Source organism: Ammospiza nelsoni, chromosome 6 (assembly GCF_027579445.1).
Source record: "Ammospiza nelsoni isolate bAmmNel1 chromosome 6, bAmmNel1.pri, whole genome shotgun sequence".
Lineage (NCBI taxonomy): Eukaryota > Metazoa > Chordata > Aves > Passeriformes > Passerellidae > Ammospiza > Ammospiza nelsoni.
Window position 1 is genome coordinate 35,673,606 of NC_080638.1, and position 23,218 is coordinate 35,696,823.

Sequence of the window (23,218 nt, forward strand, 5' to 3'; positions counted from 1 at the left end):
CAGCACAGGAGCAGGCAAGGACATTTGGAGTGATTGTAGGAGGTTAGAATATAAGAAAATAAGCAACAAGGTAGTGTATAAAGTAAACTTACCCCTAAAGAGTTGCAGCTGGGCTAATTATTAAAGATTAGGAGCAGGCCTGACTTTAACAGGCCACAGCTGTAGCCAATCAGAGTGCTATAAAAGAGTGGTATAAAATTGGTTGGCTGAGGGGACTTGGAGTTAGTGGCTGCTGTGAGAAGAAGAAAGAGTCAGTGCCTGGAGGAGCTGCCTATGAGAAACATCAAGGAGGTATGAAACTCTTACACTAAGGAGACAACAATATGAACTCTTGTGATATAAATGACAACAAGTGATGCTGTATTAATTCCTTGTCTTGCTTTCTTGTGTGTGTGGTTTTTACTTCATCTATTAAACTGCCTCTATCTCAACCCACAGTTTTCTAACTTATTCTTCAGGTTCTCTCCCAGTCTCACTGGAGAAAGATTGAGTGGCTGCATAGTGCTTGGTTGCTAAGAGGGGTTGAAGCAAGACAGAGAGAAGCATGCTTTTGTATCTGATTTTTTTAAACAAATCTAGAAACTAGAAGTATTTCCACTATAATCCTGAAATTTTTGATTAGGACTGGAGAAACTGGAGTTTATATTCTCAGATCTCAATTCTACTTTGGTCCATGAATTTACTGTACATTACTTACTTCCAGGGCTATTTTATATGAAACAAATTTGATATTTCTTTTTGAAATCTTGTAGGGTGAAATCTACTATGTTTAAGATAAATACCTTGTATCATTTATTACAGCTTCATCACAGACTTTGAAAAAAAAGCCTTTCACAAGAATAAGGAAGAAATGCTTCAGCTGGTAATCCAGCACTCTGAATTTCTGACTGTGAAATCTTATCCTAAATTTTTCAGGCATGCTGAAACACCTTCACTCCAAATTTGCCCTTGTGATGTGAAGTATCCTCATTTCATGTGCAGTACATGCCTACATCTTCATCTACAAACAGCAACAATCTGCAGTTAATAAACAATGCAAGAGGAGGTATTCAAACACCAAAGAGCAAACACTAAAGATTGTACTTCATGTTGGCCTTAGAAATCCTGGTAGTTCAGCTGTGGAGCCATCCCTTACGATGAGATACTTTCAAATGAGCAATATGGCAAAAACACAACACTGAATATTGAAGACTATTCAAAAGTGGGAACTAGGAAGGACACTTGGGGTATTAAAGGGAGCCATAAATAACCTTGCAAAAGGACTGTGCTAGACAGAGGAACAGATTCTATGAAGCCTACTCAGTCAATGAATATAAACACATAACCTCTTTCTCCCCACCTCCCTTTTCCAGTGCTATTGCAGAGATTGCCACCTAGAATAGACTTGGAGAACAAAAAAATTTTAATCTAGCATTTCCTAAGTTTAGGTGATTAGCAAATAGCTAACCCATTAATGCTGGTTTTGACAAGAATGGAGGCCAAAAGTTGTGAAACCTTGCCTGGTAGATAAATGGTACCTTTCTCAGCCATATGTCTTACAAATGATCCCATACATACAGCTATTATTTCACTCAGACACTGGAAGCTCAGCAATTGTTCATGGCCTCAGTGAAGAATAATACCTGTCATGCAGTTTCATTGCTCTGACTTTTAACAGACCTGTTTTCAGCTTGTCTCAAACACTGAACAAGTGCACATGAGGAAGCACCAGAAAAGAATAGGTAAGATAAAAGACCAAGGACACTCACATTTCTCTCTATGTAGGTTTAAAACACCTCAGAACTGTCCTGAAGAAAATTGCTGCTAAAATTGCAAATGGTTCTTTACTCGTTTGTGAGAAAACACTGAACAGTCTGCTGCTTTTGGCTGGTATAATTTTCTTCACAGTAACAAGTAAGGGGCTGTGCTTTAAATCTGTGCTGGAAAGAGTGCTGATAATTGAAGGATGTTTTAGTTATTGCTGAGCAGCCCTTGCACATTGTCATGGCCTTTTCTGTTTCGTCAGCCTCAAAGAGGTTGAGACTGAACAATGAACTGGGAGGGGACACAAGCAGGACACTGACCCCAGCTGACCAGAGGGACAATCCTACACTGTGCAGTTTTGTGCTCAGTATATAAAGCTGGGGCAAGAAGGAAGTGGGGGAAGACACACTGGGAGTGATGGCAGTGTCTTCCCAGGTAAGGGGTACGTTTCTCCTCTTCCGTGGGACACTCTCAGAAGTTACCTCATCACCTCCTCTGACTTGCTTACCTGGTGATGCAGGAGTCTCCAATCTGTCCCTCATCTTGCACAACCTCTCCTCAGGTTCAGGCAGACTGGCAGTATGAACACTGCTTACACTTCCTTATTCCTAAAAAGCAATAGTGTCATGCTTTTGACGAGTCTCTCACAATCCTCAAAAAAATGCAAATAAATCTAATAGCCTTCTCTTTTATGTTTCCTTATTCTAGGTTTTCTCACAGAAACAAAGAAGTGTTTCCAAATGCTATTTTTCATAAAACCAGTAAAAATTTTGGAAAGGATTCTCATTAAAATCTTTATACTTCTGACAAGTAAATGTGTTTTCTGCAGAAGTCCTAGTTCCAGCATCATGCCAAAGCAAAGAAAGCTTTCATATGTCTATTCTTTCTGAAACAGGAAAAAAACCCCAACTGGTTTGGCTGCGAATCAGCATGATTATTGTTAGTTGCACATGCTGAAGACTTTGTTTTCAATACAGTATGAAACACTATCACTGTTTTCTCATTTATTTTTTACCACATTTTCTTTCTCTTCTCAGGAGAGAAAATACTTGACACAAATAGAGGAAAAAATACTCGACACAAATAAAAACTGTTTCTTCCTCTTTAGTGCCAACAGAATTTCAACACAAGACAGGCTTCAAGTCCTCTGCGTGAGTTATCACACTTTTAGCTACCAGAAACCTCTGAAACAGTTTAAAATATCAATTGGTATTTTGCTAGATATGGATTTTCTACACTTCTAAAGCCACCTGACTTGCTTAGTTAACAAGGTTACTTTTCTACTCTGGATACTGGCCCTGAACGTTGAAGATCTAACATAATACTCTGCCTCCACGTAACAGACCTTTACCCGCAGTTTACTTTTGTTCAGTTATTGTAAAAATAAACAGTGAAATACTTTTTGGGCCTGTAATCCCATGTCAACCCCTGCCAAAGCTAGCCACCAAAATTAAAAAATGTTGCCACAATTTAGACCGCATGAGGTGACAGCAGAAAAAAAGACAGTAACAGCTCAAATAGAAAAAGTATAAATGAAAGAGACATTAAATAGCATTCAGTGCTTCCAGATGATGCACGAAACAGGCTGTAATGATGTGCCACAAAGTAGAAGTTGATGCTTTGAAATTATTAGGGAAGTTACTGTTTATACAAATTAATGTCTTACCCCAGTAGTAGTTGACCGCTTCCATGGGGAACTATGAAACAAGAGAAAGCTATTTTTAATCTGAGACATTGCAAGCCTTTTTAAGTAGTGGACAGCACTCCTGCTCTGCCTGAAGTAGTGTGTATCTGTATCTTCAGAGATGCCACGAAAGAACAGTTTTCTCAGTCAAATGTTATCCATTCAGGAACATACTAACATATATTTTACTTAGGAAACCTAACATACTGAATCAACAAACTTCCATGCTTGAGCTTCTTCCATGAATCAAAGATGACAAACAAAGCCCTATCTTTTCCTTAATTTACACACAGCAACAAATAAGTCTGGTAAGTTATGGAAGTTGTAACATAAATGTATAAAATGACATGGTGAAATTGATCTACAAGAATGTTCAAAAATGAACTGAACATTTTGTTCAATCTACACCAAAATGCTGTCCAGATCAAATTAGCTTCTGATCCACTGGAGATCTATTTCTTTTACCAAGAGGTTCATACAGGTTGGGCATTGGGGATGTATGGTATTCAACATCTATGGATAACATGAATTCAAGCAAAACTTACCTAGTAACTAGAGTAATTGAACAGTTGCCAGTACTTGTCAACAAGAAATTTCTGACATTACGATCACAGGGATCACATTTAAGCCTGAAAAGAGAGATGGCAGCAAAAGCAGTTTGTATTGGATATGTGCAAGTAGACCTCATTTGAATCCATTTAATCCAAGGGATTGCTTGTCTGTGTGCAGATGAATTCTACCCTTATAGTTTTATTCTTATAGGGTAATTAAAACTGCTTGTGCTTTGATAAAAAAAAATATCAATAAAATTAGATAGCCAAAAGAAGGTATTAACAACTTGAGAATAAGCATTTCATAGGAATGCAAAGTAAATTACCAGGATTCTTTTTAACCTACACAGCCTCTAGGTAGGGTGCTAACTTCAACCTCTAGCAACTATTTTTTTGGAATCTGCTTAGACAGGAAATGCTTTAACCTAATTTCTACTACTTCTCTTTTAATTACAGTACTCTAGAGAAAATTTTTATCACTATAGCAGAAAATAATTTTTATTCAGTTTTGCTAAGATTCAATATAATTTTGCTAGAGTGAAATACAAAAACCTAACTCAAGAACAATTAATATTTTGAATAGAGAACTCAAATAATCCAAACACAGTTTTCATCACAGTACAGTATTTAATGACAAAAATCAGGGTTTCCAGTAGTGAGTCGAGAGCAGGTCCCACTTTTTTTTTTCTCTCCCCAGAATGGCACAAAATAATTTCTACATCTTTGAGAACTTCCAAGGAATTGGTTACAATAGATATCAGCAAGTATTACAATTCTGGCAAATCATGACAAAACCTACCTACCTTTAAGATCAGTTTTAAGAGCACACATTTTTGTTAATATTTCACATAACACACAACTTTTGCTAGACACAAAAGTAACCTTTTAAGACAGAGTTTGCAGTACAGCAGTCAAGTCTAACAATACATAATTTTTATTCTGTTTAGAACTTTAAAAAGATAAAGAAACTAATATTGTTACAATTTACAAATACATTCTTTCATATGAAACATTAACCTGAATCATATTATATGTTATGTACATGACTAATAACACTAGGTTCTATACACTACAAGCTAAGTTCCAGAAGGAAACTGCAATGCTCTAAGATTTACCTTTGGATAAACATTTATACACCTTGATTTTTTTCCTAAAAACTACCAGACCTTGTAGTTTAATGAACAGAAAGAACAAAGTAAACAGACAAACCAACTTTTCCTTCATTCAGAAGACTTAGGTTACCTAAAGTTCCCACAGTAAATGGCTTTTGATGGTTGGATTAAAGTCCTGAGTTATGATAAAAACCATACACTTAAGTGGAAGATACGAAACAACCCATAATGCTGAAAAACTCATGTGAGACTAAAGCAATGTTTTAGTGCAGTTCAGCTCACAAGAGGTCTGGAACTTAGCAGTGCAATTATGATCTTGTCCTGTCCAGCTGATATTTATGTAAACACTTGAAAATATATGCCTTTTAATCTAAATTTAGACAGTTAATTATTTTCAGGTTTATCTGACCTGGGTTTTAGACATTTCTTCTAATTATTTGCAAGCATAGAGGACTGGCTTGATGGCATCAGCTCAGAATCTACTTCCTTCTCTCGAGAGAGACTTGCGAGGTTAGCAGCAGAATATAATTTTAAAAGAATGGAAAATATGACAAGAAGATAGCTATGTGGTCAAAAATGTTCTCCCTGACTGGTCTATAATCCATCTTAAAAAAAAATAGCCTAACATTTTGTATCTAGCACAAGTTTAATTTCGGTTTAAAAACCAGACTTTTTCCCTGGTTAATTGCAGAAATACCCAGTCATTACAACAGCATTCAGATATTTCCAAGGCAAGCATTACTTACACACAGCTCAACAGAGTGTTCAGAACTTGTGTTGTTAATGAACCTGTTCTGATTTATAACAGAAGTGGCCAAATTCCCTTTCAGTGGGTGCTAGATTTGGTAACTGTTGAGCCTGATGCTAAATAGAACTAAATGATCCTATGGTACTGCACAAATGACCCATTCTCTGTCATGTGAAATTCAATAAAAAGCTTCATACAAAACTGTTTAAATTTCAGGGAAAAAAACCCCAAAACCCAAACAGATGTTAAGTTTGAATGCAGTCAGCTAACTAGACAGTGTCCTTAGTTCAAACGAGAATACTTTCCTAAAGGCAAGCATCTTTTTATGAAATGGGCATTTCCATGAAATTTTCAGTTACTTCAGATTGCAGTAAGTAAAATATTCTCAATTACTACAGTAGCTTTTATCTCTCTTGCAAGCACTGCTCTGAGGATTTTAGACTGTTGTGTCATTAATAATGCAAAAATCATATTCTACAATGAATACAGTACATTCATATAATGCCAGCTTTTCTCTGGTAAGATGAGGGTGAACATGAAGAGCAGGCATTTTCAGAAGATGAAGGCTGTACCTCCTGCAAGGATTTATTTTCTAGCTTACTGGTTTAAGAAAAGAAAAAATCAACATATTTTTCTCTTTTCATTCTTGTAGCAGATTAGACCATCTTAAAAATGTTAAGGAAACAGCTGTGAAGGAAAAAGGTAGCCTACTTATTTTTGTAAGAGAAACACAGTGCATATATTTATATAATGAATGCAGATGAAATAGAGTCATCCTTCCAGTGACAACATATTGAAAGCTGAGACTCAAACTAGAAGTTGATTCTAGTGTACCAAGACATGCTTATTTGAAAGCCTCTATATTAAAAAATCAGACAACTTGCTAACAGAGAAGGCATTAAAATCAGACACATTTCTGAAGTGTTCCAAAAACTAGAGAATTTATGAAAAACAGATGTCTTGAAAATAGTGCACTCTCATCTTCCCAGGCCTTTGCATTCTCATTTTCATGGGCCTTTAGCCACACAATCACGGGTAAAAGGAAATGCTATTTTATATCAAGATTGCTGAATTGTAGATTGTGTTTGAGGCACAGCTATGTGCGTATAGATGTACAAATTACTTTTTTCCTCTATTTTGAAACCTCAAGCATACATTCTCTAGGTTTCAGCATACTATTCAAATAATCAATCTGAAAGTGAAAATAGGAACGTGTAAAATGCTGATATGAATGAAATTCAGATATGCACTTCTGAATGCTGGTGCACATGCACGTCCTACATTAGAAGAAACAATTTTTTTCTTTTTCCCAGGACATAGCAGTTTGTCCTCCATTATAGCTACAACCCCAGATGTTTAATTCTAATGTTCATTCACATTTGGCTGATGCTACATTAAATGAAGAAAATTATACCCCTTCTTTGGATTTTATTTCCACACACATGTCCACAATCAGTTCAATCTTTCTTTTTATACAAACATGGAAGAATATTACTATTTTAATCCTGATCAGCTTGTCATTTGGTCCTTTTCCAATGTCTGCTTTCACTCCTGTAACAACTGAAACACAGGTAGAAAGTACCGCAGGACTGTGTAGCAATATTAAAAAAGAGGAACAGAAGGAAGTCAGAAAAGTAGAAACGCAACACTTTTTCCTGCACAGAAACTGAAAGAATGCATCTCCACTGAACGGGAAGGAAAAAGCACACAGAAGACTGAATCTCCTGTAAAAGTTGCTGATTGTAGCCTTTTCAGCTTCTCTTGAGAAGATTTCAACTTTGGGCAGTATCTCAGCATTTGTGCTTCATGGCAAGCTGAAAAAGGAATAAAAAAATTAATTAAAGAGATATCGCCGAGAACGAGAGCTGTATCACTCTAATGTGGCTAGTGTGGATAAGAGGAGTTTGTAACACAAATTCTTCAAAAGATGCCTGAAATCCATTAACTTCTTTGCATAGAGCTATACAGTCATTCCCCTTCCTGGGACACACAGGCAAAGCCTCTCTCTGCCATGCTGAGGAGGCAGGATTTATCTGCTTTCCCAGCTGTGTTTCCCTATGCTCCATTATTTTGCTGTCTGAGAGGAAGGCTAGAGCAAGACACCAGAAACAAAGACATGCTTAGAAGAATAGTAATTTTGACCCAGTGATTTTGATTATTAACTACAATCAGAAATTCCAGACAAGTAATTTAAAACACGTATTCAGGAGCTCTGCCACTACAAAATGATGAAAAATAAAGGACTGATTGCCTTTCCACCTCTGTGATTACCAATTATTTCCATTTCAAATAATTCAAAAATGCACTTAACTGGGAATGAGAGGGAGAAGAAAGAGATGAAGCGACTTAAAACCTGTAAAAAATGCATAGACAAACACGCTTTGCAAACCAGGCAGAGAGCTTAGGGTTAGGTTCCATATAATAAAAAATCGCTATCTGTAGATAATAGCATGCTAACAAAACTGAGATGAGTGAGCTGTCTGGGAAATCACCTAGAAATCAGAACTAGTAGCAGCAGTTAAAATTCACTCATTTGCTAACGGTGAAATGATGACCAATAAATGACTCAAACTAAACTGTCATAAACCTTTGATACTCAAGGATATGGTTACAAATATGCTTTTAAAAGAAATTAATGTTTGTAGTGATATACTAGAATTGCATTTAAGCACCAAAGAACTTAAACCAACACTCTCCTTTCTTTCCTCAAACAGAATTGTTTTTTAAATGTGGCAGGCAACTCTGAGAAGTTTTTCTTTTACATAATTTATAACTTTGAGATCCTGAACAGTCACCAACAAATGGAAGGGATTTTTTAGAGGCAAAGAAGGTGAAGAAGGTGTCACGAAGAGGATTCAATACCTACCCTGAGCTAAGTTCAAGCCTTTATACAACAAAGTATAGATACATGCTTTCATTCAACAAACTATGACAGCCAAATGTCTGACTTTATCCTGCTGAAATCTTACCTTATGTGCAGTTTCTGCAAACTGCTGAGCACTGTTTTTCAGCTCCTCTGTCTTTTCTTCCGCCCGACCTAGCCTTTCACCACGCTCATTCAAGGCCTGACTTGCCTTCTGTACTGCGCTCGTCACACTGTCTGCTGCTGAATGGAGTATGCTGTTTCCTGCAACACCAAGAAGCCATTAGAGTACTCAGTAATAAATACAATTAATTGAATTTATAACGTTCTAGAGCTGGTTTGCCATTTGGACTGGCCTTACTTCACTATAATCTCTTGAGGTGTTTGTAGAGAACAATGAAATCTCCCCTGAGCCTCCTTGAGACTAAACAAGCCCAGCTCCCTCAGCTGTTCCTCAAAAGACAAGTTCCCAGGACCTCTCAGGGCCTTGTTGCCCTTCACTGGACACACTCCAGTACTTGAATGCCATTTTTAAAGTGAGGGGCCCAAAACTGAACGTGGCACTCGAGGTGTGGCCTCACCAGCGCCGAGTGCAGAGCGATGGTCACCGCCCTGCTCCTGCTGGCCACACCATTGCTGATACAGGCCCGGATGCCCCTGGCCTTCTTGGCCACCTGGGCCCAGCCCTGGCTCACACTGAGCCTGCTGCTGACCTGCACCCCAGGCCCCTTTCTGCGGGACAGCCACTCTGCCCAGCCTGCAGCACTGCCTGCGATTGCTGCAGCGCAAGAGCAGGACCTGGCACTTGGCCTTAGTGAACCCCATGCTGCTGTCCTTAGCCCACTGGCTGAGTCCGTCCAGATCCCTCTGCAGAGCCTTCCTTCCCTCGAGATCAACACTCCCACCCATCTTGGTATCACTGTAAATCTACTGAGGGTGCCCTCAATCCCCACATGCAGATCATCAATAAAGATGTTAACCAGAACTGGCACCAAAAGGGAGCCCTGGAGAACACTGCTAGTGATGGGGCGCCAACTGGATTTAGTTCCATTCACCACAACTCTGTGGGCCTGGACATCCACCCACATTTTTATGCATCAAAGAGTCCACCCATCTAAGCTGCAAGCAGCCAGCTGATCAAGAAGGATGCTGTGGTAGATGGTGTCAAGCACTTTACTGAGTCTAGATAAACAACATCCACAGCTTTCCCCTCATCTACTGAACAGGTCACTTTGTCATAGACAGACATCAGCAGAGTCAAGCAGAACCTTCCTCTCATAATCCATGTTGGCCGGGCTTGATACCCTGGTAGTCCTGGCTGTTTCATTTTTTCAACAGTGTTAAAACCAAACATATAATGCTCTTAAATGAGTTATTGTGGTAAAGGTATGAAACAAATTCAGCACAGTCAAAGCGAGCACTATAGCACATCTGCTGTTAAACTCTGTTGTTCTTACCAGCATACAAGGACAAGTGAAAATAGACAAAAACACACTGACTGCTTTTCTCATTAATCTGAGGAAGTGTACCTACTTCAAAAATATTATCGGGTTAAAAAATCAAATCCAAACATCAATTTAAAGGGCTACTTTGCTACTAGTTTATTGTAGTTTAGCCCCAGCCAGCAACCAAGCACCACACAGCCCCTTGCTCACTCTCCCACCAGCAGGACTGGGGAGAGAATTAGAAAGGTAAAAATCAGAAAACTGATGGGGTGAGATACAGACAGTTTAATAGAGAAAGCAAAAGCTAAGCACTAAAATAAAGTAAAACAAGGAATTAATTCACTCCTTCCCATGGGCAGGCAGGGGTCCAGCCATCTCCAGGAGAGCAGGCACACAGAAACAGTTCCTCATGAAAACAAACGTGATTACCCCAAACTTCCTCCCCTTCCTCCTTCTTCCTCTCACTTCATGCACTGAGCATGATGTCATATGGTCTGGAATATCCCTTTGGTCAGCTGTCCAAGCTGTGTCTCCTCCTACCAACCTCCCATGCAGGCCAAACTTCCTTGCCAGCATGGCCAGAACAAAAAGTAGAAAAGGCCTTGGTTCTGTGCAAGCCCAGCTCAGCAATAATAAAAAACATCTCCATATTATCAACCCCATGTTCAGCACAAATCTATCACATTGCCCTGTACCAACCACTGAGAAAAAAATCAACACAGCTGAAACTAGCACACAGTTTCATTAGAAAAAAGAACAAACAATCCTTTCAGACTCAGTTTTCAAATGATAATCCATTCCTTAGAAAGGCCAAACTAACAATGAATTGTGAAGCTAAAGGCTGCCCTGAGTAGCCTGTGAAGCACAGTACAAGCTGCATATGCAGGAATTCCTGAGATAAAGAAAACTGCCTTGCAATTTTAAGCTAAAACTCAACTAGTATTAAACTATGGAGGTGAGGGAGAGACTTAAGAACCTACACAAAGTGACTCACAGATGATGAGTCAATATGAGAAACAGCCATAAAAGAACATCCTGGCCTCCTAAATACCAATATTGTTACATTTTACACATCAGGAGTTAAAAAAAAGAAAAAAAAAAAGTAGATGTGGAACTGCTGCAGGTTTGGTGTTTTTTTTCTATTGTTGCATTTAGAAAAGGAATATAATACTGGCATGCTTGTTGAAGAGATAAATATCTAACAATATTGTGAGCTGGAACTTTGCAGATACAGAATAATCTTTTCAAGTGATCTCCTTTCAGACACTGAGGAGTTTGATTGTAAAACCAAACAACTTCACATCCTGCACACTTTCTTACTTTGAAACTTCTCAGTCAATTGCTATTTTGTTCATAATTTTTTAAAGGAGATTATTATTTTGGCTTCTGTTCAGGCAGCTTTTCAAATAAACACATGTACTGAGCAACACTGCACTGGAAATAGTTTTCCTTTTTTGGTGGTGTGATCTAATGGCTTTGGCCTCTTGTGTCGTGTTAGTTCTCTAGGACAAGAGTTTTAAAAGCTCCCAACACTGAATTAAATCAGTTTTTTACAAGATCACAAAGCCTCTGCTGAATTCAAGGAAAGCAGGCTACATGGACAAACTTATAAAACTAAGCATCTTCTGAAGTTTTAAAATGTGTTGGGGAGTAGACTAACATATTGCTGACCTTCTATCATGTCAATAGGTAACTACAGAACAAAAATATTTTTCATTTTCTATACTCCTAAAAATATTCCTTATTTTCTATACTCCTACTGTTTGTAGATTTGTGGCCAAAGATTGGTATCTCTTGCTCCACGTTGTTTTCAGCACAGAAGAATGAACTTGAAAGTTTGGCACAGTGACAGTAACTATTTTTCCCTCTAGCTAACACAATATTGTGTTCTCTCCAGGTAAGATCTGCTGTATTTTCTCACAGGCAGTGACTTGCAGAGAAGCTGCTATTCTGAGACTGTTCCTAAGAACTACTTCTGGAGTATCCTTACCAATGGAATGTCAGTAAAACAATAAAAAAAATCTGCGCTCATCTATGAGCCACTCAGAAACCCACATGTCAATAGTCTATGGAATTTCATCAGTGTATTTCTAGAGCATGTGTAGGTGGTTGCTGGTATGACTGACTATGCCTCATCCCTGTATTAGTATCACTGCAGGAATAGCAAGCCTTGCACTGGACATATTGGAAAATCATTCATATGAATAAATAATCTACAACCTGGAAAACTAAGCTGTTCTTCAGGAGGTAACTACTCTGATTCAAAATATCCTGAGAGATGTTTTCCATGCTGATGGATTCCTTTAGGATTTCATTAGTAAAGCTCCTCATACTGTCTTTCACAATATCCTTCTAGACAAAATGTCCAGCACACAGCTGGATAAAGAGAGCATATGATGGGTGAGCAACTGGCTCATGGCTCAGGTGCAAAGGGTTACAGTGAATGGGGTGACACCAGGCTGCTGACCTGTCACAAGTAGGGCTCTGCAGGGCCCAGTTTTCAACATCTTCAAAAAGGACTTGGATGCAGGAATCAGATGTATACTAAGTTTTCAGATAATACTAAATTGGGAGGAGTTGTTGACACCCATCATGGCAGAGAGGCCCTGCAGAAAGACCTTGACAAATTAGAAGGCCATGCAATCACCAGCTACATGAAGTTCAACAAAGGAAGGTGCTGGATTCTGCACTTGGGATGAAGCAACCCTAGATTTATGTATAGACTGAAGAACAAGATGCTGGAGAGCAGTGCCATGGTCAATGTCAAGTTGAATCTGAGCCAGCAGTGCCCTGGAAGCCAGGAGGGCCAGGGGGCATCAGGCACAGCATCACTGGCCAGGCAAGGGATGGGATTGTCCTGCTCTGCTCACCTCGAGTCCTGTGTGCAGTTTTCAGCACCACAACAAGCAAAGGATGTAAAGCTATTGGAGGGTGTCCAAAGAAGGACTGCAAAGGTGGTGAAGGATCTAGAGGAGAAGCCATACGAGGAGTGGTTGAGGTCACCTGGCTGGTTCAGCCTGAAGGAGACTGAGGGCAGAACTCACAGCAGTCTACAACTTCTCCTGAGGGGAAGAGGAGGGGCAGGCACGGACTGACCTGCTCAGTTTAGTTTGGATATTAGAAAAAGGTTTTTTACCCAAAAGGTGTTTGGGCAGTGGACAGGCTCCCCTGGGCAGTGGTCACAGCACCAGCCTGACAGAGCTCAAGCAGCATTTGACAACGCTCTCAGACGCATGGTGTGACTCCTGGGGTGTCCTGTGCAGAGCCAGGTGCTGAACTTTGATAACCCTTGTAGGTCCGTATCAAGAGGCTCTTACACCCCAAGAAGTCAGCTTTAGGACTTCTATCATGCACAATGAAAAATACATCCTTTAGCCACCATGCCCAATACCTGAAAGATAGAGGAATACTGTCGTAATCAAGTATTCAAAGAAACTAATTGGTCTCTAGAGATACCATTATTTAGATTGCATCATTTGTTTTATCACACATTCATAAAAGGTTCATCACATTCTTTATTAGCCATATCAAATATATTTCAGCTCAATGCAGAGATTTATCTCTAGATTAGTGATCAGACTCTACAGTGACTGATTTGCAAACACGGGTATTCAATTTTAATTGTACGTGCATTAATAAAGCATTTAGCAACTACCTACTTCTGAGAAGGAAATAAATGCAGTTAGCTTTGATTATTTGTAATTGGTATTCTTGCTATCACTGTTCATTTTCTCATTATTGTTTTCAGTAAATTTTTCTTATCTCAAGCACTAATCTTTGCCTTTTGTGCTTTCTGCTGGAGGGCGAGGGGAAGTGAATGCTGTCACAGTTTTGGTTGGAGCAGTAGAGAGAGGAATACCATTCCTAAACCACAATGCTACTATAAAAAACAAAATACAAGACTAAAATACATTTTGCACTGATCTGATTTGAATGTTCTCTATGTTTCAAGAAAAATTCTGAAGATGTTAACAAAAATCAGTGGACAATTATGAAAATTATAAAAATGCAAGAATCAGCAGACATTTTCAATAAAATTTTTTGGGCAAAATAAATATATAGTGATACTTAACTAATATATTTTCCAAATCTACAATACTATTTGTGGCTTTGGGGTTTTCTTGAGTAAAAGAGTATCTTTATATGTATCTTGACTAAATTATTTCCATAAACTTCTCCAAAAAAGAACCACCCCTACTTTTAGCTCAAAAACTATCATCTCGAACATATCAAATACATCTGGATGATTTCTCGTGTTTTAACTCCCATATTTAAATATATGCAAACCAGAAACACAAAAATGAAAGAAAATCAACATAGCCTGAAACACAGCAGACTATTAGCTGACAAAAAGTTGAAAGCAGCACATGAACAGAATGACTTCTGCAGACCATTGGAAATAAAATTTCATTATGTTGTGAAGATGAGGTCTTAAAAAACAAACAAAAAAACCCCCCAAAACATGACAAAATAAATTACCTGAATAACCTTAAGGGTTCAACATTTTTATTGCTTAGCAAACACAGTGTATTCTCATTTCTCAGTGTGGCTTGCAAAATCTTAGATCAAGAAAAAGCTGTATTACAAAAAAAACAACCCTTATTGTGGTTCTGCAAGGCACTAGAAAAATCTCTTCTCTGGGCAGTTAAGTAGCACAAGTTTTCCTGCTACAGTCATAAGTAAAAGGAAGTTTTATCTCTGATGCTAGTGCCTTTTTATTTTAAACAGTGATATAGGGGCCATTAGAGTAAAACAAAAAAGAGTTTTTTCATTGATGAGGTATCTTGATAATTAAAATACCTCCTGCTCTCTTGAGATTTTCTTTTATTCAGTACTCAACAGCAACAATATCATGTAAATTATTCATACTTTTGAACAGCTTAACTAATTACAGAGTCAAATTCCAAGCAGTAGAATCAGAAAAATTACTTTAGCATTATCTTTGCATCATTCTGTTATAGGAATTTGTCTCTGATCATTACTCTGGTCAAAATCTTGTTAATCTTGGGGTGAGGGCAAGGTATGTGGATTATGCTGTTACTTTTACTGCATTTTCAGCAAATTGATTCTTTTTAAGCAAATATCTTCTTATAGATATATCCCAACAAATTAAAATCAGTATTAAATTACATTCCATCATGATGATTCATTTTAAATGGGGGGATTGGGCTTCCAGCCCAAGAAGGGACCTCTGATCTCCAGAGGGAAGAAAATGGGAAAAACTTCATCTCTGAAGATCCAAATGTGAAAAAACTTTGTATGTAATAACTCTGAAAACCCTGCAGGAAGAAAGTCTGATTTGTTCTCTAGAAAGGGTAATTTTCTTGGGGAGTATAAAATCAATAATGCCCAAAAACCTTACTGTGAAGTGACATTTACTCATTATGACAATTTTGTGTTAAAGAGGCTTACTCTGGAAAAGTTCTGGAATTCAGCAGGATCTCATATTACAGCCAACCTGACAAGAAGCAGAACGTGTAATTAAAACAAAGAACAGCAGCTATGCACCATGCAAGCTTCTGTTTGTCAATGAGCTGGCAAATTTAAATATTAATCTTAGATGCTGCTCCCCTGGGGTCACAAGTGAGAGCTGTGAGCATCGTGAACACCGAAAAAACTTGCAAGCTTTGCTGATTTTGATCAGCTGACAGGTAAAATAAGTGGAAATGGGATAACTCCCATGTCAGTTTTTACTCATATTGATGTCATTCTATAAAGAAAAAATGTGAGGGTTTTTTTTTGTTAAATCCTTCCAGCCATTTCTGCCATTAATAAAATGCTGTACTTACTACATTTCTTCATGACCACACACTGAAATATTCAAACAAACAAGTTTGATTCAAAAGTGGAGTATTTTTCCATAGGGAATATTCAGAATGATGGAACAGATTTCATATAGAATAAGAAAATCCCCCAACCAATGACTACTATGAAAAGTTATATTTAATATTTAAAAGAAAAAAAATCTATTTTTAATGAAAGCCTATGGTATAAATGATGCGAAAAGAATCAGTCACCAGCCTGGGCTAATGCTCAGTCCCTGAGCAATGTCTACCTTGGGAAAAGGTAGTTTCCCCTCCAGTTTTATTGCTGAGCATGCTGTTACATGGCATGGAGCATCTCCTTGGTCAGTTTTGGTAAGATTCCCTGTTTGTGTCCCCTCCCAGGCCATTTTATGGGGGACAAGGCAGAAGGAAGAGACCATGAAGGTCTTGACACTGTGTAAGCACACCTCACCTAAAACACTGGTGTGTTACCAACACAGTTTTGGTCACAAATATAAAATACAACACTGTACTGGCTGTTATGAAGAAAAACAAGCTCCATCACAGCCAAAACCAACAGAAAGCCGAACACACTTTTCCCTGACAAGGCAGTCCAAAGTGTTAACACATCTCCTGATGCAATTTTGTTGTATTGTTTCAAATTGAACTCACTGAAGTATTGACATTTCTTTTAGAATGGGCAGGAGAGTTAGAGAGCAACATGCCCTGAAAATGAACCACAGGATTCTGTTAAACAAAGGTAGTTCCTGCAGACATTGTGTCAATACTATTGATTGAGCTTCTGCTTAAGTAGTGTTAATTATTATTGAGAAACATAATGCATTAACCTGCAACAATGGAGGTATGGAACACAGTGTATTTGTCAACACATTCCTATTTCTTAATGAGGTAAGTGAGTTTGAAAATTCTGTGTTTGCCACCTAAACAGCATATTCAAAATCACCAACTTCTATTACCACATAAACTGAAAATAAAGTTATGGCTCATGAGTAAGAATGAAAACTGAGTAAGAACTGTTCAAGGTCAGGATAAAATCAGTCAAGAGCAATGGCTGCAAACCATCAAATGAAAAATGCAGCATCAGACCTGACAGCAACTAGCTGTGCCAGCCCTTCCTCAGGGAAATGCAGGAGCTATATGGACAGTATTTTAGCACCATCCCAATCACCTAAGACTGGTATGACTGACATATGTTTATGTCTGAATAGCTTTTTCTGCTAATTATGCACATTACTCTCATCTGTTTCAATCAACCACTGTCAATAAAAACCAGCTTGAACATTGCTCTTATAGACAGCACTTTACAAAAACCCAATCTCTTCCTCCGCCTCCAAACTGTACTGAATCACTGAAAACAACACTTTAGAATGAAACAAGTGACCACAGAAAGCTCAAGAGGTAATTACAGGTTTTGCTGATCTGAAAGTTTCTCCTAAGTCTGTCAAGGTTCAGGCAACTCCCACACATTAGCTATATTCACCAATCAAAATCATAGATTTTGTTGGAAGAAAGAACTATGCCATAAAAAAAAAGTTAAGAGCTGCTCATTACTACAACACAACACTGAAGACATGAAGGCAAACCTCTTCTACTGCTAAGACTGTCGTGAAACTGCTGACAATAAAGAATAACTTAGTCTGGAATGATACCCAAGAAACACCACAATAAGTATAAAGGATTTAGTGAAGTCTAAGCATCTAACTCAGGATGCTACATAATTTCAACATCAACTGATGAAATTTCAACTGATGGTCTACCTCACACATCCATTAGCTGCCTCTCCTTGCTGAGTACATTTATTTTGTTGAAATCATCACTACCACAGAGTTACATTTCCTAGACTAACATTAACCCATGGCTTTCCATCACATCTGTAACACAACAGCTGATTACAAAGGTCCACAGGACAAACATGTTCTTCCCCTCCTTCTTCACTGTTACACATCCTTTCATGCATATTGGTGCTGTGATGACAGCCTTGGTTAAGAGCTTCTTGAATAAAAGAGGGAAGAGCTACTAAAAAGACCCAAACAGAAAAAAAACATCTCTCGCTGACCTCTCTTAAACAGCCATGTGAAAGCCTTGTTAAACAGCTTGAGATAATAAGAAATAGTACTTCTGTGATTGTAATCCTGTAAGATGATACACTCTTACAACTTAATGAATTCCACACAAATTGAATGTTCTCTAGATAATTTCAATATTTAAATTATCATCCAGAAAGGATGCCTAAGTGATCTGAAAGACAGTACATTTATAAAAAGTACAATCTTCACTGGATTTCCAGCTTTGAAAACTTGAATCTGAACTTAAATATGAACATCAATTTCTCAATTTATCTTTCAAACATAACTTATTCCCAAATTATATTTGACCATAAAATCTAGAAGTCTCACAGCCTGGACAGCAGGATTGCCATGGACTTTCACTTTCTTTGAAAGTAAACAAAACATTTCTGTAAGTCTTTGCACCTGAATCTGGAAAGTTTATAGCCTTCAAAAAGCCTGGCAACTATTTTGATATAAGTGGTACATATTCTGCACTGAATTAAGCCTTTACCAATCATGCAACATTAAGAATCATTGTACTCCCAAGGGACACAATCAATGTGTCCTTTGATTTTACCTTTGTAAAAATCTTATTCTACCCTGAAAAGAAATATAGGTTTCAGAGTAAGAAGTGATCCCAAATTTAAACTGGTTACAGTACTTTCCCCTGTTCCCATGTGGGCTAGGCAATTTCTTCTGACACATCTGGATCTTTTAATATCCATCAATACAAAAACTGGCCAGGAACAAATTTAAATATAAAAAGGCAGGCAAATATTGTGTATTATGCTGATGCAAAGAGACTTAAAAATTCATCTAATCTGGTATTTTGTTCAAAGGATGTAAGACAGAAAAAGGAAAAAAAAACCCAAACCCAGTATATTATGAATGCATTTTAAACCTCAGTAAAACTATTCATATTTGACCCATACTTTTCAGTCTTACTGATTTGCAATGAAATAAAGCCTATAATATCATAGTAACATATAATATTTTATACTGTAGCATGTTCTAATACAACCCCAGTTTGTCACTTCATTGCTTCTGAACATTATTTACATTGCCCACAATTTATTTTTGTGTATCTGAAATCTTGTACTTTTAGTAAAAAAGAGAGCAAATTTATCTCAACTCTTATATGAAGAAAATGTGTATTTTATTCCTGCTAGTAGTTAAATAATACCTATAACCTTGGGAGTTAAACAGATGCTTGCAAGTTATTTCTAACAATAACAAAGAACACTTTGTGCATCACAACATTATACTTTTAAAAAGGTTCTACCAATTACAGAGGATATATGAGGCAAAATGATCATCCTGACTGTTCAGCATCTTCATTAGCAAGCAACAAAACAAGATAAGCCTTATTGACAACAGAGATAAATTTCTTCCTCTGCTCTCATTAGCCATGTCAGCTCCTTAGATGTGCAAGGTACATTTTAAGATGGGGAAAAAAAAATTGTAGAGCAATCACAGTATCCAGGTGCTCAACAGCCAACTAACCGTGGGCTGAAGCTCACAGTGAACAAAGAGAAGTCTGCTATGGTCCCTGAAGGGAGATAAGGGAGTCTGAAAGACCTTAATTTGCTATGCTATGAAAGCATATGCTACTAAACACCTGTCCAGGCCAGCAATGATTCTCCAAACTGGCAGCCTTTAAGTCAACACTGCAGAGAACTTCACACTCTGCACCTTCCTGACCAAATCAATAACCAGTTTTAAAGCACCACCGTAGCACCAGCCTTAAAGGAGAAGGAAGGAGGGGAGAAGGAAACAGAAAGAATAGTGTTAATACAGGTGTGCAAACTGAGGGTATCTACTGATTTCCAAAACCAGCACCTGGCCGAGGTAGTAATTTTGTATCTTTGCCAAAGGTAAATAAAAGCAAACACTGAAAAAACCCATTTGATGTTAGTGGCCTGGCAGTGGAGAGGGATCAGAAAATGTTATACAGATCCATCAACTATATATTATTTAATGAAGAAAAATATGTAATGCAATGAAGTCCACAGTGAGTGAAGGTGATGTACATCCAATCTGTTTTGCATTTTATGAGTGAGTTTAAATACTGTAAAGAGAGAGACAGAAAAATCAATAAATAACCTACTTAGGAAATTACTATCATAACACAGTGGGCTGTCTGAAACAATCCTTTTTTAAGTAATTCTGAAAAATGCAACACTTTGACCTTAAGACATCACCAAGACTACACACTGTGTTCTATTTATTAATATTTTATATTAAACAATAATGCTAATCCACGAATAGCAAAATATCAAGTCATTGAAACTAAATTCTGTGAGTTATTTTTCAAATGGCTTAAGTAGCCTGGAAGACATTTTTCTCTGCTACCTAGACAAATGGTCTACAGCTCTGTATTTTATATTTACCTCTTCAATGTCAGAAATCTAAAGAGCTTAGAAAGCTGGGTTAGGAGCAAACTTTCATATACATGTACATTTGGAGAACAAATGAAAGATCCCAGACACTTAAAAACTAGGGTTTTTTTTGAATTCAAAGAAGAGTAGAGACTAACATTCTATTCCAATGTGGATGCTGAATATATATAAATAAGCTAGGATAGAATGACAATATCAAGGGATGGAAAAGAGAGCGAGAATTAAAATGTGCTATTTTAAGCATCAGCATTGCCAAAAGACTTAAAAAAATAAATTATGTACACAGAATTGAAATAGAGGAAAGAGATGAAAATATGGAGCATTTTATTGTTCAGCGGTAAAAAAAATTAATAGTGTTTCTTCTGTTAGTAAATAAGACTATCCAAACAAGGTCATCTGTCACAGGGGTCACAAGGGTTGCAGGATGAAGAGGGAGATGAGAATGTTGACCTCATGTTCAGAAGGCTTGATTTATTATTTTTTGATATATATTACATTATGACTATACTGAAAAGACATAGAAGGAAAGTTCTCAGAAGGCTAGCTAAGCTAAGAATAGAAAAGGAATGAATAACAAAGGTCTGTGTCCAGGCAGAAAGTGAGAGCAGCTCTGCCATGAGTGGTCAGTAAATCCAAACATCCAGCCGAGACCAATCACGGATCCACCAGTTGCATTCCCCAGCAGCAGATAACCATTGTTTACATTTTGTTGCTGAGGCCACAGCTTCTCAGAAGGCAGAAAAATCCTAAAGAAAGGATTTTTATGAAAAGATGTCGGTGACAGTCATCCACTTTCTTATGTCAATATGGGAACTGTGAAAGATAAAGAGAATTCTAAAATGCTTAAGAAGAGAAATGACCTATGCTATCAAAGTAGAAAGAGAGCCATTATACATACTGAATTGATACTACTTGTGTCAGTAGAAGAAGTTCAGAAGACTGAAAATGTCAACACTAATGAATTGCTGCTAGTCATGAGGAACTACAATGTACTAAGTTTAGAATGATTTTTGGAATGGAGACAATGCTGGACAACAAGTACAAGTTAATTCACACTTCCTGCTGACTTTGTTCTGATACGTAGTAATGCCAGTGCCTTATGATTTTTTATAGGGACTGATAATGAAAAACATAGTATACAGGATTTTCATAAGAAGATCAAGAAGTGATTCTTTAAACAGATCCTTTCTGACAGACTGGAAAGAATTAAAATTCAGAAAGGTAAGAAAATGATAACTCTGCAGCAATTCATTAAGCACAATATATGTCTGCTTATTTCAGCAACATATTTGAGCGAGCAGCTGTGTGATTTACAAACAAGACAAGGTCAAATATTGAGAGCAATGTCATTAGGAAAAAACCATTATTTAATGCTTCATTTGACTTTTTTGGACTCAAGAAACCTGAGAATTTATGCAAAAATTATTCTCAAGAATCTACGAAGTTCAGAAATACTGAGAAATGTTTCTGGGTTCATTCAACAAAGTGTGTTCCATAGAGGTATTTTGAATAGTTATTACTATTGATGTACCACATGCATTCACTTTCCAGACTGCGAGAAATGCTGCATTAAATGATGTAACAGTGAACTAAAATTGAAACATAGGAAATACCAGGTTGCAGGAACAGAAAAGGAAGATTTTAGGTTTTTAAACAGGTTTTTGAAACATTTGAAACCTGGGCATTCAGGCGGTGGGTTTTTCCCTTTTACCAATGTGTCCATCAACCAAGGTTGGTTTTTTTCCTTCTTTGTGAGAAATAGAAAAGCAATGCTATTTTACATTTCTAACAGTTCTGAAGTCATTATGAACATGGACAATCACCTTTCCACATCAGAGGTCAGCTAGATTAAAGGAAGTTTTATATAGGACAAAAAACTCTGTCTGGTTTTGCTTGGTTACACACAAAGGTGACCAGAAAATAGCTTTCACCAATCAAGTAATGCTCAGCAGCACAAAACAGAACTGACATCCATCTCATTTTAGGCAAAAACTGATGAATTCCAAAATGCTGTAAAATATATATTCAAACCTAAGCCTATGTTTTATCCATATAAAAATTTATCTATGTAAGTATAAATATACTGAGTATGTGTAAATCAGACTTGCACCTTCAAAATCTATCAAAAACACTAAACTAATGAAGCTCGGTGAGGTAAAACAGTGAAAGATATCTTAGTAAAAGAAATCAGGGTAAAAGTGGCAGTGAATAGCTCTGCCACTATGATCATAAATTACATTGAAGATAAATTCCACCTCTGGGTAAGAAGTGCCTCAAAATTCCTTGAGGGGGGCTGAAAGGACTGACAAACTGAGCGTGTCATAACTCAGGTGTGCTAAGACCAATCCATGAGTAAAGAAGAAAAACATCAACCTTCAGCTTACTTATCATCAACTTTCTATAGGAAAGCAAAGCAAATAACATCTACCTGCAGAGAGTATTTGAAACATGTTGCAACCTTTTAATCAATATCATCATTAGTTTATGAGTCCAGGCAGTTGTATTTCATCTTAACTGTACAGCTGGAGGATGTGATCTCTAGTGTTCATTCCCTGTAACACACCATGGGGCCAGGCTAGTTTCCCTTCTCACAGGTAGGATTTTCATAGGTAAGGATTTTCTTATTTTCTTTATACTTTTTTTTTTTTTTTGGTCATTATCTGGTCTGAGTGCTAATAAATGTTCAAATTAAAAAAAAAAAAAAAGGCTGTTATTTGTAGTTTTCCAAGCCAAATACATTCACACACTTTGGGATTCTTCTAGGGTTCAACACCATCATAGCATTTGATGTCTCTGCCTTTCTACATCAATACAGTATTAAAGTTTACTCAAATTACTG

The 23,218-nt window shown here is 37.4% G+C and overlaps 1 protein-coding gene and 1 long non-coding RNA gene across 6 annotated transcripts in view; one reads left to right on the forward strand and one right to left on the reverse strand.

Moving 5' to 3' along the window:
- Positions 1-208: 208 nt before the first annotated feature.
- On the forward strand, positions 209-3,646 carry LOC132074789 (uncharacterized). Its single transcript, XR_009418652.1, has 3 exons — positions 209-291; positions 802-1,721; positions 2,452-3,646. It is a non-coding gene; the product is annotated as an uncharacterized LOC132074789 (long non-coding RNA).
- Positions 3,647-4,585: 939 nt separating this feature from the next.
- Positions 4,586-23,218, reverse strand: part of STXBP6 (syntaxin binding protein 6) — a 98,223-nt gene continuing 79,590 nt past the window's right edge. For all 5 annotated transcript variants that reach the window (XM_059474035.1, XM_059474032.1, XM_059474033.1 and 2 more), the window contains 2 exons: positions 8,808-8,965; positions 4,586-7,652 (listed from right to left, as the gene is read on the reverse strand). In XM_059474035.1, the coding sequence (XP_059330018.1) occupies positions 7,629-7,652; positions 8,808-8,965 (182 nt within the window). In that variant the 3' untranslated portion in view covers positions 4,586-7,628. The remainder of the gene's footprint in view (positions 7,653-8,807; positions 8,966-23,218) is intronic.